This window comes from Pelodiscus sinensis, chromosome 27 (assembly GCF_049634645.1).
Source record: "Pelodiscus sinensis isolate JC-2024 chromosome 27, ASM4963464v1, whole genome shotgun sequence".
In the NCBI taxonomy this organism is placed as follows: domain Eukaryota; kingdom Metazoa; phylum Chordata; order Testudines; family Trionychidae; genus Pelodiscus; species Pelodiscus sinensis.
In genome coordinates this window covers 14,244,667-14,261,901 of record NC_134737.1, presented here as the reverse complement: position 1 = coordinate 14,261,901, position 17,235 = coordinate 14,244,667, and the positions used below count along the sequence as shown (strand labels likewise).

Here is a 17,235-nt window from a genome sequence, read left to right as displayed (position 1 = left end):
CAAACCCACACCTCTCCTGGCTTCTCAGGCTCCCTGGACAAGGCCCCCCACCCTCAGTAGACCCTCGCATCCAGGCCCCATCAAAACCCGACGGCTCGGAGAGCGGCCTATCCCCTCTGCCCAGCCAGCCCCAAGCACCTCACAGCCTGCACCCTCCCCTTCTCCGGCCGGGACAGATCCCTCTTCAGGGCGCTTCCCTCCCAGAGATTGCTCCCCCCAGTCCGATGCTTCGTGTGTCCCTCCTCCGGCCACAAACCCCTGCGGTTCGTCTTCGTTTTTAAGGCCCACGCCCGTCTATCGGCGCCGGACTTCAGCCGCTGGAGAGGTGGTTCACTCCTGCCAGTGGGGCCAGCCTCTGGCACCCACTGGGGATACGGTCTGAGCAGCACCGAGGTGCCGGGGATGGAAGGGAGGGAGAGAACATGCAGTGCCCCAGAAACCTCCCCCCGGCACCTCCCGGAGCTCCTGCCACTTCAGCCCTTCCTCTGCTGGGATGCAGAACACCGAGAAGGGGGTATCAGCTGGAGCACCGCATGCTGCTCATCACAAGGCTCACAGTGGCCTGGCACCCGGTGCCACCCCGCTCTGGGTGTCGTGAGCACACACTCGCCGCTGCCTTGGACGCCCACGTGAGCTCAAGAGCAGGAACGCTCTCTCAGGGTACGTCTACACTAGCCCCCTGGTTCGAACGAGGGAGGCTAATGTAGGCATTCGAAGTTGCAAATCAAGCCCGGGGTTGAAATATCAAGCCCAGGTAGTTCGAATTAAAGCCCTAGTTCGGGCTACCTGCTATTCCTCCTGGAATGAGGTTTAACAGGTAGTTCGATTTAGGGCTTTATTTCGAACGACCGGGTCCCTGCCATGTGCAGACTTGGACATTTCAAAAAGTGGCGACCGGCCGGGAAGATGCAAATCAAGCGCGGGATATTTGCAACTTCGAATGCCTACATTAGCCTCCCGAGTGCGAACTAGGGGGCTAGTGTAGACAGACCCTGAGAGAGAGAGTGAGTGAGTGCGCGTGCAGTGCCTAGCGCGGCAGGGCTCAACGTAGCTGCCACAATGCTGCTAATAAGGACACTGGATCCAGGTGCATTTCCCACCTGGTGGCATGGGAGCGAGGCCCAGTCAAGCCCCATTGGCCCCGAGAGATCAAGCAGCCCCGGCCACCCTATTACCCCTCTTCGAGCCCACCAATAGGGGGTGAAGGGAGCAGTGGGGGGTCTGACCCAGCCTCTGCCACGCAAGGTCTCCTGCTCCCGCCCTCTGGTACCTTAGCTGGGGCCAGCATCAAAGCGCTTTCCAAAGCGAACCCTCAGCTCCGAGTGCCAGGCAGAGCTCCTCCCTGCAGATCCAAGGGCTCAGGGTTTTCACGGCCCTGGGCATAGTCATGAGCTGCCTCTGCCAGGGGGAAGGGAGGGAGAGGGAAGCGGCCATTCAGGACTTACCAGGGATGGAGCAGGCCAGGCTGGCGGGTAGGAGAGAGCAGCTAGGACTCTAGGGCTGGCCTTCCGGAAATCCAGCCTCACCCTGCGCAGGGCGCTGGCCACACGCAGCCCTAAGGGGGAACCCCAGCTATGGGGGTAGGTTTCATGAGCCGACCTGGCCCCGGCCCATCGCTGCCAAGCTCCGGCGAGTGGCAAGAGCAGTTCTGCTTGGTACCGGCGCTCTGGGGGCACTTTTCCCAGCTGGGTGGGACCAGCAGAGCTCCCGTTTGGGTCTGAGCCAGCGCCGCGCCCACCTGCACCGGTCCCTTCAGTACAGCTTCCCGAATCCAAGCTCCCCCCTTCGAGCCTCAGCAGCTACCCGTTATTGTAGCCCGGGGGCCCAAGCCTCACCAGCTCGCCTCCCTCGGGATGGGCGCAGACATGGGACGTTAACCGCTCGTGGAAACGTGCGGCCACAGAACACCACCGGCGTGCACTGTGCCGGCGAGTAAGCACAGGGTCCTCCCCGGGCATAGGAGCGATGCCTCATGACCTCCGACAGCGCGGGTGAGGGAGATCTGTGATCTGCAGGCCAGCTGGGGAAATGTACGAATGCCGGGGGGCCAGCTGGCCAGGGGTAAATGATTTGCTCAGCTCTAGTCGCTGATCCCAGAACACAAGGACAATGCCACAAACCCGCTCGGTCCGCTCTCCTCCCATAGACAGTGGCCAGTCGCTGCACAGGAGGGTGCAGAAGACCCCGTTGTGGGCAAGGCTGGAATCACCTGCTCCCACGGGAGGTTCCTACCCAACGCCTGCGACTTGGGCTTGTCTCAAGCCCCTAGAAGTCTGCTCCTCCAGGGACGCTCCAGGGCATAACGGGCAGAAGACTCCAAACAATTGAGCCCGAGATGGAGAGAGTCCTACACAGCCCTCCCCTCCCTCTCACCTCGCGCTTCCGACGGAGCGCCTCTGAGCTGTACCGGGTTCAGCCTCCCGGCACTCGGAGCCCCACTGCACAGACCCTCAAGCCATTTAAAGACTTGGTGAAGCTGGGCCAGAGACGCGATGACATGACCAAGGTCACAGGGGGAATTTGTGGCACAGCAGAAACTAACGTCCTATCCCCCCACGGGCTATGGGCCGGCCTCCCCCCCCCCAACCCTCCAACATAGGAACCACCTCTGGCAGGCATGTTAGCGTGTCTCGGGGGGTCCAGTGGACGTAGAAGCAGGCGCCATGTGGGCTGTTGGGGGGGGAGGGGAGCTAGAATCAAACACCAATTTTCTGGTCCCGATTCCACCACCACGGTGAATGCAGCCTGTTGGGGTGGCTGGCTAGAGGCCACCACAGCGCTGCTGCGCCACCCCCCGTCCGCACGGCCGCAATCCCCGCTGGGCAGCAAGGTGGGCGTGGCTGTCCAAGTCTGGGCTCTTCCCGCCACCTGCAGCTGGCAGGCGTGTGCCCTCGAGAGGGTAGGGGCTGGGCCTGACTCCTACCTGTGTCCCTTCCACGGACCAGGGCAGCGAGGGCCACGGCCCAGCCACTGGGGAACTGTTCTGGGAACTGGCTAAAAACGACCGGCCGTTCTGTGAGGCTCCCCAGGCCTGGCTGGACCCTGCTACACGGGCACCCGGCGGGATGAGCCGGCTTGGGGGGCGAGAGACGGGGCAGGAGAGGGCCCTGGAGGGGGCAGGTCACCGCAGCGGGGCTGCTGCAGCGCAGGGATGAGGAGTTAGGGAAGGTCACACGGCTGAGCCAGGGGAGGCGCCAGGCTGGGTGCAGTGTGACGATTGCCCCCAAGGGGTGGGCCCGGGGCCTTTGCCAGGGGAGCTGGGAGCTGCCAGCAGACGGGGCTCAGCCTTGGGGGAGGAATCTACCCCCCATCCAATGACTGAAGCATAATAACGAGCCACGCCCTGGGCCACGGGAGGGTACGGGTGGACCAGGCCTCCATGAGGGCACCCCCCCCCCCCCGCCCCACTTTGCTCAGTGGCATGAGGGCAAAGGCAGCATTGGCAGCGTTTCTGACCCGTCACCCTGGCCAGGCCGGATGGAGCATTTGCCTGAGCTGAGCAGCTGTGAGAACTGCCCGTCCCCGTGCCCAGCTCTGTGCCTGGCCAGCGCCGGGCAGCCCAGATGGCGGAGGAAATGGGCAGGGGTGGGGGATGCAAATTCAGGCAAGGGGGCTCCCCGTGGTCTGGGCAGCAGCATCTGCAGCGCGGGGCCCGGGAGAACCTCGGGGAGCGCTCCTGAGGGCGGGAGAGGGCGGTACAGGTGGCACCGGAGCGTCACATTCCCAGCGGGGCTGTGACATTCCAGCCGCCGGCTCGGAATCTCTAAGCCAGCTGAGAGCTCATCCGGGAACCTCCTGCCCCGTCCCCGCAGAGCCTGCGCAGGGGGCCAAAGGGGCCCGTGGGCCCCTGAGCTCGGGGGGCAGGGCTGAGCCCACGGAGGTGCGGCGGGGGGAAGGCTCCCCTTTCTTGCAGGGGCACCGACAGAGCCCTGAGCGGAATAGCCGTCCCCAGGGGGCCTGCGCTCAGACTTTGCAGGCTCTACTCTGCCCCCACAGGCCGGTGCCAGGGCACTGCCTTTCTGCAGGGACCTAGGGCAGAGACCCGGGGGGCTGGCCCCACCATGACAGCTTTCCCCTCTGCCTCAGCTCCAGGGCAACTCCAGCTGCAGACTGAGCCTGTCCGCCCATCACACCTCTGCCACCAGCCAGGAACAGGACTGTGCGCCCCAGGGGAAAGATGCTGCCAGAGACGGCGCAGGGGGAGCGACACACAAAGAGGCCACAGTGGGCTGGCGGCACCGACTCCCAGGCCCGGCTTTGATCACCTTCGAGAGGCAGCATTCTGGGTACGGGGGCAGGAATCAGCCTTGGTAGTCCCACGTCTCACCAGGCCTCTGCTCCTCAGTGCAGAGCGTGACGAGTAAAAACCCTCAGCCTTGTCCTAGCCCCCTTCCTCTAGGGCAGGCAAAGGCTCTGCAGAGGGGAGTAGAGTTAGTCTTGCTGTAAAGGCAGGGAAACTGAGGCACAAAAAGACCCAGGCTGATTCCTGCCCCCCCATACCCAGGCTGGGTGCAGTGTGACGATTGCCCCAAGGGGTGGGCCCGGGGCCTTTGCCAGGGGAGCTGGGCGCTGCCACCAGAGGGGTCAGCCTTGGGGGAGGACATCTGTCAGGTGCCAAACACTACACACTTGGGTCCACCGCATGTGGCCACACAAACGAGATGAAACCCAGCCCCCTGCTCCCTGGCGGTAACCACAAGCCCCGTGGCATCTCCCAGCCTTACCTTACAAGGTTTCAGGAGTTAATTTACAGGGGGAGGCTTTGCAGTTGGCAGCCAGCTTGCCGGCAACGTCCCGCGTCCGCGGGGCGGCGCAAAGGGGCCAGACGCTAGCCCCTGGCCGGATGGGGCCTGGGATTTTTTCCACTCGGACAGCTCCCCCGGACAGGCGTCTCCAGCCGAGGGATCAGCGCCCCTCCTGGCGCTTCCTCCAAACAGCTGACAATGGCGCCACCACACGAGTGAAGTGGGTTAACGTGCGTGTCGGCGAAATCTCCCTCGCAAGGGCGAACCAGCTGGGGCACGCTGCCCAGAGGCAAGGACACCGGGGGATGGGCATGGCAGAAATTGACGGACACAGCTGGAAAACAGCCCGACTCCGACTGTCAGGGGACTCATCTCCACCAGAAACAGCCTGTTTTGCAGAGGTGCGGAGCCACCTGCTGGGCCTGCGGTAGACCCACCGGCCTTGAACATCAGGCCTAAAAGGTCTTTACAAACACTTCACCGACGGCACTCCTCACCCCACTGCCAACAGCCGCAGCATGGGCATGCCCACTGCCAGCGCCTGCCTGGGTTGGCAGAATCCTGCCCCAGGGACCTGCATACCGAGGCTGATTAACATAGCTAAGGAGTTTTGAATAGCCTGACAATCCTATTAGAATAATCTTAGCAAACTGAGTGACCTGGGTGCGGCGCGTGCGAGGGCCAGCACGGCGCGTGCAAGGGCCAGTGTGTGCGAGGGCCAGCGTGGCACGTGCGAGGGCCAGCGCGGCGCGTGCGAGGGCCAGCGTTGCGCGTGCGAGGGCCAGCCTGGTCCTTACAGGGCTGGAGCAGGAGAATGCACAAGTCCTGAAATGAATCGAAAGGCGGAATGGGTCCCCGACGGGGCTTTACTTTGCCATCGCAATGGCATTGCAGCCTCCTTGGCTCATCATCCCGACAGACCCAGGACTGGCCACAACTCTTAGAGAGAAATGCTTCTGTCTGAGACACCCCGGTTATGCCACAGCCCCCCCCAAAGGCGCATGCCTCTTGCACTAGACAGCTCCCTTGGACTTCCCCCTCCCGGATGAAAAGCAGCCATTCCGAGCGGGATCCTACGCAGCCCTCGCCACCTGCCTGCCGGGGAAAGAGACAGACGCCACACCGGGAGGGCTAGATGCCAGCTCTGCCACTTGGGCAAGACCATGCGCCTCTGCAGCTCCTTCTTCCAGGGCTCGCCAGCACTTTGCAGACAGCCCGTGTCTTGATCCCCGTTTCAGAGGGGGAAACTGAGGCAGCAACCTGCCTGAGGAAAGCAGTGGTACAGTCTGGAATAAAAGCCGGAGCTCCTGCCTCCTTCCAAAGCCTGTTGTTCCAGGCACTAGGCAAGACTGCCCCTGCATTGACCGGGCTGCTCTGCATAACCCACTGCTGCTTGCCAGAGACAACTCAGTTCTTAGACTGAACGGATTTCTCTGGCAGCCTTCAGCTCCGTCCCTACAGTCAAAAGCCAAGCGTCTTCCCCATCCTAGCCCCAGCACAGCAAAACCTGTTGCAGAGACAGCTACAAAGCCCCTTTCCCAGGGAGTGCCAAAACCGGCCTGTCTCAGGGAGAGGCGGACAGGTGCCCCGGGGGGACGCGGACAGGTGCCCCGGGGGGACGCGGACAGGTGCCCCGGGGGAGTTCTCAAGGAGCTATCTGCGGTGCTAGATATCAGCCCTGCACAATCCTCTTTCAGTTGAACCCCTTTGGGTTCCGCGGGGCAAGATCTATCAACCAGACCCCCTGGTGCAACTTCCCCCGTTGGCAGCGGACCGTTCGCATGCGCTGCCGGTGGCCAACCCGAACGGAACTCCCCAAAGCCCCGGGTGATCCCGGCTATTGAAATGTTTGACAGAAGGGGCCCGGGATTGTTGGCCGTAATTGCTCCGGATAAATACTCCATTATGCGCTCAGACAATCAGAATCTGCCTGGCAATCAAGCGGCAAAGCATGCGGAACAGCCCCGCACACCCAGCATTGTGTGCAGGGGCACAGGCGGGAGCGGAGTTGGCTCTGCGGGTCGCTGTTTGCTTGGTCCTAATTTGCAGTGGGAACTTCATAGCAGCGAAGCGTCCCCGTCCCCCCCGCTCCAACCCCCACTCCCACCTCCTGAGCCCAAGTTGCAGCTGATTCTGGGGCGGCGGGGTAGATCCTCGCGCGCGCAGGGCGCACAAGGCGCAGCGGGGTACTTACAGGTAAGCGGTGTAGGGGCTCAAGCTGGCGGGGACCGCGGACAGCCCCAGCTCGGAGCAATCCACCGAGAGCAAGATGCCGTCCTCGTCACAGTGGCACCGCGGTGGGCACGCGGGCGCCGCCCCCGGCTCCGGGGAGGCCGCCGGGAGCGGGGCGGAGGAGAGGAAAGCGCACCAGAAGAGCAGCCGGTCCATCCTGGCCCCAGCTGCCGCCGCGCAGGGCGTCTGGCTCCGAGCTCAGCAGGCTGCACCGCCGGGGCGGGGCGCCTCGGAGCCGGCGCAGGCTGGGTTCCCTGCCCTGCCTGGATGCAGCCAGTGACGGGGACGCATGGCTGGATGCGCTCGGTTATTGGGTTTCACGGGCTGGGCAGGGCAGGGGCGTGAGAGAGGCGGCGGGGAGGAGCCACGGACCTTGCTGCTCGCTCCCGGGAGCTGGCAGGAATCGCATCCAAGGGGGAGAAGAAAACCCCCGACACAAAGACCTGCCTGGAGCGCCAGGACTCGCGCTGCTTGCGCAACGATGTTCGCGAGAGCGCACGGGGACGCCAACCCCTCCGGGAGAAAGGCGCTTCTCTGCGGGGCGGATCCTACCCCAGCCGACGGAGCGGTACCCCGGACGATGCCTTTGGGGGCAGGTGCCTTGGGGCTGGCTCCCGGCACCCGGCCGCCCGCTGGCACCGGCGCGCTATTAGGAACCGGCGTGCCGCTGCTTGAAGAATTCTTGGGAACTTGTATGGACTCCGTCATTGTAGCACCCAAGCACCTTGTTACCCTTCATCCCCCCCCCCCCCCACACACACACCGGAGGCAGTGCTGTTGTACAGATGGGGAAACTGAGGCACGGGACGCCATACTTGCCCAAGGGAGGTGGTGGCAAAGCAAGCAATTGACTCACATCTGGAGTATTGTGTCCAGTTCTGGGCCCCCCCACTCCAAAAAGGATGTGGACGCATTGGAGAGGGTCCAGCGGAGGGCAACTAAAATGATGAGGGGGCTGGAGCATATGACTTATGAGGAGAGGCTGAGGGAGTTGGGTCTGTTTAGTCTGCAGAAGAGAAGAGTGAGGGGGGATTTGAGAGCAGCCTTCAACTTCCTGAAGGGAGGTTCCAAAGAGGCTGGAGAGAGGCTGTTCTCAGTGGGGGCAGATGGCAGAACAAGGAGCAATGGTCTCAAGTTGTGGTGGGAGAGGTCCAGGTTGGATATTAGGAAAAACTATTTCACTAGGAGGGTGGTGAAGCCCTGGGATGGGTTCCCTAGGGAGGGGGTGGAATCTCCCTAGAGGTGTTTAAGTCTCAGCTTGACAAAGCCCTGACTGGGTTGATTCAGTTGGGATTGGTCCTGCCTAGGGCAGGGGGCTGGACTTGATGACCTCCTGAGGTCTCTTCCAGCTCTATGGTTCTATGACTCCAGCTCGCCTGACTGTAACCTAACCACTAGGCGATCCTGCCTCTGCTCCTTCGGGAGGTGCAGGATTGCGGTTTGTGGCAGACAACAAGAGCGGTGCTAGACGGCGAGGCGAGGGGAAGGGATAGGGTTATTCCTAAAGGCAGAGTTAAATGGCTCCCAGGAGGGGGCAGTTTTCCTAATGGCACCTGCGTCCCTAGAACATGGGGGCGGGGCCAATTGCCCCGCAGCCACGCTGTGATTGGCTGCCGCGGGAGCGCCTGGCTCTCACTGGCCGCGCTGGGTGCAGTCGGCTCCCCCCTCCCTGCACGGGCCTTGGCTTTCCATGCGCGTCCCTTTAGTAATGGCAGGAGGGGAAAACGTCTGGGCGGAGGAAGCCAGTGGGCCCCATGCCTTGTGGGCCCCATGCAGACCCGATGGGCGGCTCCCCCATCCCCCAAGCTAGCCACATTCCAACAGGAAACAAGGTGCACAGGTTTCATGGTGATGCAGCTCCCGGCTTGCCTGGCTCCAGCTCCTGAGGCTCAGAGCCCACCCAGCGTTGGGGGGCTGGAGCACTAGCACAGGCTCCCCTGCCCTCTTCCGGCCCCACCATGGGGCTGGAGCACACACGATCTACTAGCCTGGGCCCCCCCAGGCGCTGGTGTGCAAGGGGAACGTCTCCTTTGGGGGCCACGTCAGTGAGGGGTTTTTCCCCCACTTCTACTTGTGTGTGGCCCTGATGGATTTTTCGGTGGGTCAGCAGCCCCCGACCCAAAAGGCTCCCCAGCCCTGTTCTAACATGCTGCAGCTCAGCCTCATGCTGCAGAGAGGGTGAGGAACCGCTGGCTGGCCAGTGCTATGCAGGCCGTTCCACTGAATGATCAGAATGGCCCTGAACCTCAATGTTACTTTGTTTCAATGGGACTTAGGGGCCTAAAGATCTGGGCCATTGGCCCCTTCTGGCCTTGGAGTTTAAGGCCCCCTAATGTCGAGGAGAGCTCTTCCAGTGACTTCGGGGGGGGCTAGGGTTCACCCTAGAGATTTGCAAATTGATCTAATTGGACCAGCCCCACCGAAGGCTCAGCAGCGCTCTGCAATGTAATTAATTAAACCTTTGCAAGGTGCTCCAACATCGCCAGCCGTGCAGGGTTTAAATGAAAGGGAAAGGGATCCACGGGGAGATCCATAATTAAAAGTTTTGCCAGCTGCCAAGGCAGAACCAAGCACACGCCCCTACAGCTTGGACTTGTGAAATCTGCACATTTGCTCGGCCAACCAAGGCGACATTGGGCCCGGTCAACCCATGGCGAGAGCCAGGTCGGTCACGACCACCCTATCCAAAATGATGGGTTCAGCTAAGGTTTCTCTGTCTCCCTCTAGCGGAAAAATGGTTCCTTGCTGGCTCCTAAACCTCCTTGCCCAGTGACCTGTGTGTGGAGATCTAGCCGCTAGCTGGGCTGGAAAGAATAGCCTGTGTTAATGGCACCTTCAACACTAACAGTGCTGGCAGGAAATGGGATTTCGTGGAAACTGAAATGTTTCCAGGAATGCATCGGTTTTGACAACACTTGCAGTGGAAACATTTTAAATGATTCCCTTTGCACGGGAGGAATCTCCTTTTGTTTCAGCGTTGAATCTGTAAACATCTCAATCCAGGTTACGATCGCATTTCTAGGCGTCTATAAACATGACGGTTTAGAGAGAGAGAAGTAGTTGATCATTTTCAACTGGTTTCAAGCGTTTGGAGACAAGGGACAATTTTGAAAAGTTGGAATTGCTCATGGGATAGAAATGCCCATTTCTGGCCAGCTTTACTGAATTTGTGCTGCGCACAGGGAGCTTGCTCAGTGACTAACTCTGAGTCCAATCCACTCCATCACCATAAACAGCCTTTTCGTTGCCATTGGCTTTCGCGGGAGCAGAATCAGGCCCCATCTATGCTTGCATGTTGCCCTCCAGTGGCCGGCTGCAGTTTAAAAGAGCAGAAGAATGTGGCTGGTAGAGGCGTTTGGGTTGCAATCTGTTAGCTCAGCTGGTAAGGAAGCTGGTGGTTTTCAACCGGGGGTACATATAGCCCTCGGGGTACATCTGTCATCTAGGTATTTGCCTTGACGTTACAACAGGCTACATAAAAAGCACTAGCGAAGTCAGTACAAACTAACATTTCATACAGACAACGAATTGTTTATACTGTCCTGCTATACACTGACAGGCAAGTACACTCATTTATATCCCAATTCGTTTATTTTATGGGTTCAAGGTAAAATAAGGAAGCAATTTTTCAGTGATAGTGTGCAGGGACATGTGTCTTTTCAGGTCTGATTTTGTAAGCAAGTCTTGTCAGTGAGGTGAAACTTGGGGGATACACACACACATAAAACGGTGACACTGTCTGGACAGGTTGAGAACTGCTTTTGTACACTCGGACAGGCCTCCGGCCTCACTTTCAGTGTGTACAGCTTATCAGAGAGAAAGGAATAACCCCTTCCCACTGAAGTAACAGTCTTCTGCCCAGCTGTCAGTCAGACAGCTCCCTATGCGGTGTTGTAGCCCTGTCAAGACCAGGATACAAGCAAGAGGAGGTGGGGGAGACATTCTCTTATTGGACCAACTCCAGCTGGTGACAGAGACAAGCTTTCAAGCAGAGCAGGGCTCCAGAAAGGTACGGCCTTGTGGCCATGAGACACTCGCCCCATGTTCAGGGAAACAGAACCTCGCAGCCAGAATCAATGCACAGCGCTGCCCAATATCTCTGAGCAGCGGGTTGGGGGTCCCAGCCCAGGGCCCTGTCAGCTGTGGAGCAGCCCACTGCTCGCTCAGCAGGGAATCCCACCACAACCCAGCAAACTCTTGAGGAATAATTCCCCGCCCTGGGCTACTTCCTACCCGTATCCTGCAGGGCATCCTCTCCATCGCCTCACTCCAGTCTTCTACTGCAGCCCCTCTCGGCCTGGCTGCTGCTGGGTCTGGCAGTGCTTCCTCTCCTGCAGTACCTCCTTCTCCTGCGGCCATCAGCCCTGAGTGAGCGCCTCCACCAGCTTTTATAGCCAGCCTCCAGCTGGAGCATGCCCAGTGCAGCTGTGGGGGCGGGGCCTCCTCAGCCAGCTGGGCCAGGTTAACCCCTTCAGGCCCAGTGCAGGGTTGATACACCCCGCCACAGTCTGGAAAATCGGACCTACACGGAACACGTGAGAGAATTCGGTTTGTTTCGCTGGGAGAAGAGAAGACAGCGAGGGGAGGAAAAACAACATAGCGCTCTTCTCGGGCACGCCGGGGGCTATACAGAGGAGGGGGATCAAATGTTCCCTTTAACCACTGAGGACAGGACAAGACGCAATGGGCTTAAGTCCCGCCATGAGGGCCGAGGGCTGCACTAGATGACTTCAAGGTCCCGTCCGGGCCTACGATAAGCAGCAAAGGCTGCTACCCCAGGCTGCGGTGGCCGATGGGCGTGGCTGCACTCGAGACCCTGGCTCCTGCAACCCGGGTGAGGGAAGTGGAATGTATGGGCAGGAGGGCGGAGCAGACGGCTCCCCCTCTCGGTGGAATCACTGACGTTTCTGGGTTCACACCCAGGACTCGTTGCAGTGACAGGGACTCAGCGGCTGGTTTACATGAGGGCTCCTCGCCGCAGGGGCTGGAACTGGGGTGGGGAGGGGGATGCTGCAGCCCCCTGCCTGGAAGTGGGGTGTCAGTGCAGTGCAAAGGCTCACAGCACCCCCACTACACACGTTCTCCAGCCCCCCTCCTCCTCGCCCGCTGCTGCTGCCAGGGCTGAGGCAGCCTTGGCTTCCTGATCAGCCGGACACTTTGGACCTCCAGCGCTCGCTCCTCTGGTCTCCCTTGCTAGAGAGAGCTTGGAGACCGACCCGTCCGCACTTGCTGGGACCATTCCGAGCGTCGGGCAGCCCCCCCGCTCCTCAGCCAGCTGCTCCAAGTCCCCTCCCTGCGGCAAATGGGCACCTTTTGTCTCACTTCAGCGAGTGGCCGCAGATCGCCGCCTGCCTGGATGGACAAAGACCTCTGCCCCGTGCCCCCCCCACGCTCTGCCCGAAGGAGAGCAGCCAGGCCCCATCCACAGCCATTCTGTGTAGGCAGCTCGCTCGGCGGGTCAGCGCCACACCAAAGTGAGTTTAGGATCCCAGGCACTTGCAATTACTCCCCTAGATGGCGCCCCCTACAGGCTGGCACACTGGCCACCGCGTGCCTCAGTTTCCCCCTCTCAACCAGAGAGGATAAACTCTGAGCTCTGCAGGGAGGGGGCGCAGTGGGCTAAAGGCAGAGGGAGGGGCCCTTTCCAGGGGAATTCCCGCTTGGTCTCTAGACTAAAGAAACGCCCCCAGGGAGCGAGGGGCCCAGGGTTTTTCACCCGGTGACAGGGGAGCCTGAGCAGGCGCTGTGGATGCTGCTGGGCTGGAGCGAGGATACATGCAGAGACCACAACGTGCTGCCCTGAGTCCCTGGCCTTTCCCATGCCACGTGAGGCTGGAGGTGGGTTTGTTTTTCCATTTCTTCCTCTTCCCCACCGGGGCTCGTGGCTGGAATCTGGGACGCTTCTCCCAACCCGCAGCTCCCAGGACACCCTGTGCAAGCAGCTGTGGTTTCCGCCTCCGCCGGAGCAGTGACTGGGAGCTCATCAATCCAGCCTCGGCCCCTGGAGACTGTCCTGGGGCAGGCAAAGAGACGCTGGGCCATGGCCACACCACGGCCCCAGCTGGGCGGGAGACGAGCTAGCGAGCGTCACCCACTGCTCAGGGCGGCGCCTGCTTTTCACCTGGGCGGCCTTGAGGTTTTTAGAATGGGGGTGGAAAAATTCGTATGGTCATCGCCCTGCCCGGGGACAGCTCAGCTTAAAAGTTTGTGTCCCCGAAAGGGGCTGCCGTGTGCTCACTTCTGCTTATGCGATAACGGAGTAATGCTGCAGACAGTAGAGATGAGACCGGCTAACCATAAGGCTCATCCTTCCTGGGTGAGCTCACCGGTTCCGGTTAACCCGGAGGGGCTGGAGCAGCTCCCTGCTCGCCACAGACAGGGGGCTGCTCCAGCCCCACAGGCTCACCACAGGCAGGGACCCCCGGCCCTCCCCTTTAACCCGTCAAACACAATGTTTCACCAGGAATCACAGGCAGGGCCGGGGACAGCGAGCTGTGGGCCGAGGACATGCAGAGGGTCAGCGCCAGACCTGGCGAACGCAGGGCGTGCGCGCACAGCAAGCAAATGCAGACAAACCCTGGCACCCTGCCAGCCTGGTGCTCCATGGGATTACGGCCAGCTCCAGGGGGCAGAGTTAAGGTGATGGACCCGCACGTCCCTGTAGGCTGAATGAACATCTCTAGCATGGCCACTAGAGGGCACAGCCACATGTGTCCAGCAGGGCGCTGGGTAGTTCGTGGATACTTTGCGCTGGCAGGATGGTTTTTAACCCCACATAGGGGCAGGGTGCAGCAGATTTCAGAGGTGGGGTTATGTGGCCAGCAAGGGTCTTCTCCTCTGATTGCTATCCTGGGTTTGCTGTCGTGCCTTGGCCCCGTCATGGGCCCTGCACAGCTGCGGCGGGGGAGATGCTACCTCCAGCCCGTTCTCCCAGCTACGAGGTGAGAGTCCGGTGCAGGGGTGCCCCGAGTCTCCTGCTCTACCGCTTGGGGCTCGGTTCTTGGGGCCGAGCTGCCGGGCTCTGGCGGCACAAGAGAGAGCGCAGAAGCCAGCTGGCTGGCATGCTCCCAGCCGGTGTGCACAGCCGCCCTTTGGATGGGCGCTCCGGCTGGCTAGATGGTGGCGGGGCAGGCCAGGGCGCGCAGTACAAACGACGGTTCATTAGAAGACGCTGCTTTCTGGGGCTGTTTATTGTTCATTGGTCGGTGATCCATCTGTTGAGAGACACCCGTTCCCCTGGGTCCCCAGCCCTGGGTCACGGGGTCTCCACAAGGCTCTAGCCCAGCCAGAAACTCCTCGTGATGCTCTGAGACATGCCTAGCTCCGGGACTCCCAGCCCTCCCGGACACACCCAGGCACCCCCCCGCCCCCCGGCAGCCTGCTCAGCAGAGCTCACCAGCTCCTGCCTTGCTCGGCGGGGGATGGAGCAGCAATGCTCCCTCTAAGCTAGAGTCAGGTGCCACCCCCGCTGATCAGCAGAGCGCCCACAGCTGCCCACAGGCAGTAGCATGGTTTCTATTAGTGGTGCCCAGGGCCAGACTAAGCGGTGGGCTAGCCGGGCAGCTGCCCAGGGTGCCAACCTACGGGGGGCGCCCGGCTCCCGGCGGGCTGCAGTGGCCGCCCGGGGCAGGGGCCTTGTTAACCCCCGCAGCACCGGCCAGCAGCACCCTTCCCCCTGCGGCCGCAGGGCCCTGCACAGCCAGGCACAGCCCGCCCCAGGCTACGCGCCATTGGCAGTGGCCGGGCCGACTGGGCAGCACATGTGCCGTGCGCCCGGAGGCAGGGCCATGTGCCCCGGGGGCAGCGCCACGCACCTGGGGCCCGGGGTGCCAAAATGGGCCGGCCCTGGTGGTGCCCATCTGCACTTGCCTAGGTGCATAGAGAATTTGTTCTGCACATAGGCAGACAAAATGAGAGGGACCATTGGAGGGCAGCACGGAGGCTGGCAGGATCCCAGAGCAAGCGTGAGGGCGACTGGATGAATGGATATTCCAGCGTCCCAGGAATCCCAGGCAGCAGGGACGTAGCCTCCATAGCCTTGAGTCCTGGACAGGTTCCCACGCCCCACCTGCAGCGGGTGGCAGCAGTGCGGGAGGCTGGTGCACACGGTGCATGTCCCGGCCAAAGAAGACCAGCAGAGTCTGACGTCTTGACACGATGACACTGGCTAACCCAACCGTAGCTCCTGGTCTGCGCTGGCCTAGAGGGGCAGGAGGCGGCTGGTGCCTCAGCCCCGGGTAGGTCCCCTCTCTCCGGAGGGGGCGTCAGTTGGGTTCTCCTCCGCCTGCCCCCAGCGCTGGGCTTCTCTCCAGGGCAGGAACTGCTGGGCTCTCCCTAGGGCTGCCTCTGGGCTAGGATGTCCCGGATGCACGTGTACAGGAACACGTACTGGTCCTGAAAGAGGCAGGAGACAGAGGGGTGTGTGTGTGTTCAGAGAGCCGTTCCACACAGGGGGGGGCTTGACCCAGCCTCACCCCATCAGGAGTCACTGAGGGAGACATCAGCCTGGCCCCCGGACCGTCATGACCCTGTGGTTCTGCAGTTGTCCCATTTCATATAACCAGGCCCAAGAAAACGCTGGGGGGGAAAGGACCTTGAGAGGTCACCGAGTCCAGCCCCCTGCCCTGCGGTAGGACCGGGACCAGCCTGACGGGGGGTTGTCCAACCTGTTCTAGGGCCGGTTTGGTTCAAGTGGGCTGTGCCACGAAAGTTCATGACACCATCTGCATGTTTTGTCAGCCTATAAAGTGCTACCAGACCGTTGGTTCTTTGTTACGTTTTTCCTGTTACAGACTAACTTGGCTACCCCTCTGAATCATGATTAATGACCTGGATGAGGGGATGGGTTGCAAGTGTGTGGAAGACACTAAGCGAGGGGGAGAGGTAGATATGCTGGAGGGCAGGGATAGGGTCCAGAGTGACCTAGACAGATTAGAGGATTGGGCCACAAGAAATCGGATGAGGTTCCACAAGGACAAGGGCAGAGTCTTGCCCTTGGGACGGAAAAATCCCAAACATTGTCACAGGCTGGGGGCCGACTGGCTAAGCAGCAGTTCTGTAGAAAAGGCCCTGGGGGTTACAGTGGATGAGAAGCTGGATATGAGTCAACAGTGAGTCCTTGTAGCCAAGAAGGCTAATGGCATATTAGGGTGCATTAGGAGGAGCATTGCCAGCAGATCCAGGGATGTGATTATTCCTCTTTACTCAGCTCTGGTGAGGCCACATCTGGAGTATTGTGTCCAGTTCTGAGCACCGCACTAAGGAAAGGATGTGGACACATTGGAGAGGGTCCAGCGGAGGCAACCAAAATGATTCGGGGGCTGGAGCACATGACCTATGAGGAGAGGCTGAGGGATTTGGGCTTGTTGAGTCTGTGGAAGAGCAGAGTGAGGGGGGATTTGAGAGCAGCCTCCAGCTACCTGAAGGGGGGTTCCAAAGAGGATGGAGAGAGGCTGTTCTCAGTGGGGGCAGATGCAGAACAAGGAGCAACGGTCTCAAGGTGCCGTGGGGGAGGTCTAGGTTGGATATTAGGAAAAACTATTTCCCTAGGCGGGTGGGAAGCCCTGGGATGGGTTCCCTAGGGAGGGGGTGGAATTTCCATCCCTAGAGGTGTTTAAGTCCTGGCTTGACAAAGCCCTGGCTGGGATGATTGAGTTGGGATTGGTCCTGCTTTGGGCAGGGGGCTGGACTCGATGACTCCTGAGGTCTCTTCCAGCCCTGGGATTCTAGGATTCTGGATTCCACCCCCTCCCTTGGAAGCTTGGTTCAGAGCCTTTGGGGTTAGAAGGTTGTTCCCTAATGCCTTGCTGCCGACTCAGCCTATTCCTACTCACCCTCCCACCCGTGGAGGTGGAGAGCAAGCCAGCTCCCCATTCAGGCTTCTTTTTCCAAGACTAAACACACCCAGGTTTTAACTTTTCACCGTACAGCAGGTTTTCTAAGGCTTTTAGCATCGCCCCACCCCGGGACTCTCTCCTCCCTCCCTAACGCGGAGTGCCCGGAATTGGACGCAGGGTTCCAGCTGAGGCCGACCCAGGGCCAAGTATCTCCCATGTCTCGCGTGCGACGCACTCGGCAATACCCGCCAGTATGAGATTAGCCTCTCTTGCAGCGTCATCCCCCTGCGGGCTCCTGCTCCGGTGGTGACGCACTCTGACCCTCGGGCCCGTCCCAGCTGTGCCGCCGCCTAGCCAGGGAGTCCCCACTCGGTAGCTGGGCAGTCGATTTTACCGTCCCGAGTGACGTTCTTTGCACTTGC

At 60.8% G+C, this 17,235-nt stretch overlaps 2 protein-coding genes across 6 annotated transcripts in view; both read right to left on the bottom strand.

The window, feature by feature from the left end:
* The window catches only part of LGR6 (leucine rich repeat containing G protein-coupled receptor 6), a 163,270-nt gene extending 151,466 nt beyond the window's left edge, over positions 1 to 11,804 (bottom strand). For 2 of the 3 annotated variants that reach the window (XM_075910201.1, XM_075910204.1), the window contains exon 1: positions 6,940 to 7,660. In XM_075910201.1, coding sequence (XP_075766316.1) covers positions 6,940 to 7,133 — 194 coding nt within the window. In that variant the 5' untranslated portion in view covers positions 7,134 to 7,660. Of the gene's footprint in view, positions 1 to 6,939; positions 7,661 to 11,210 lie in introns of those variants that run through there. The other variant, XM_075910202.1, reaches the window with a different exon arrangement.
* Positions 11,805 to 14,149: 2,345 nt separating this feature from the next.
* Positions 14,150 to 17,235, bottom strand: part of LOC106731476 (receptor-type tyrosine-protein phosphatase V-like) — a 60,098-nt gene continuing 57,012 nt past the window's right edge. For all 3 annotated transcript variants that reach the window (XM_075910180.1, XM_075910179.1, XM_075910181.1), the window contains one exon: positions 14,150 to 15,371. In XM_075910180.1, the coding sequence (XP_075766295.1) occupies positions 15,312 to 15,371 (60 nt within the window). In that variant the 3' untranslated portion in view covers positions 14,150 to 15,311. The remainder of the gene's footprint in view (positions 15,372 to 17,235) is intronic.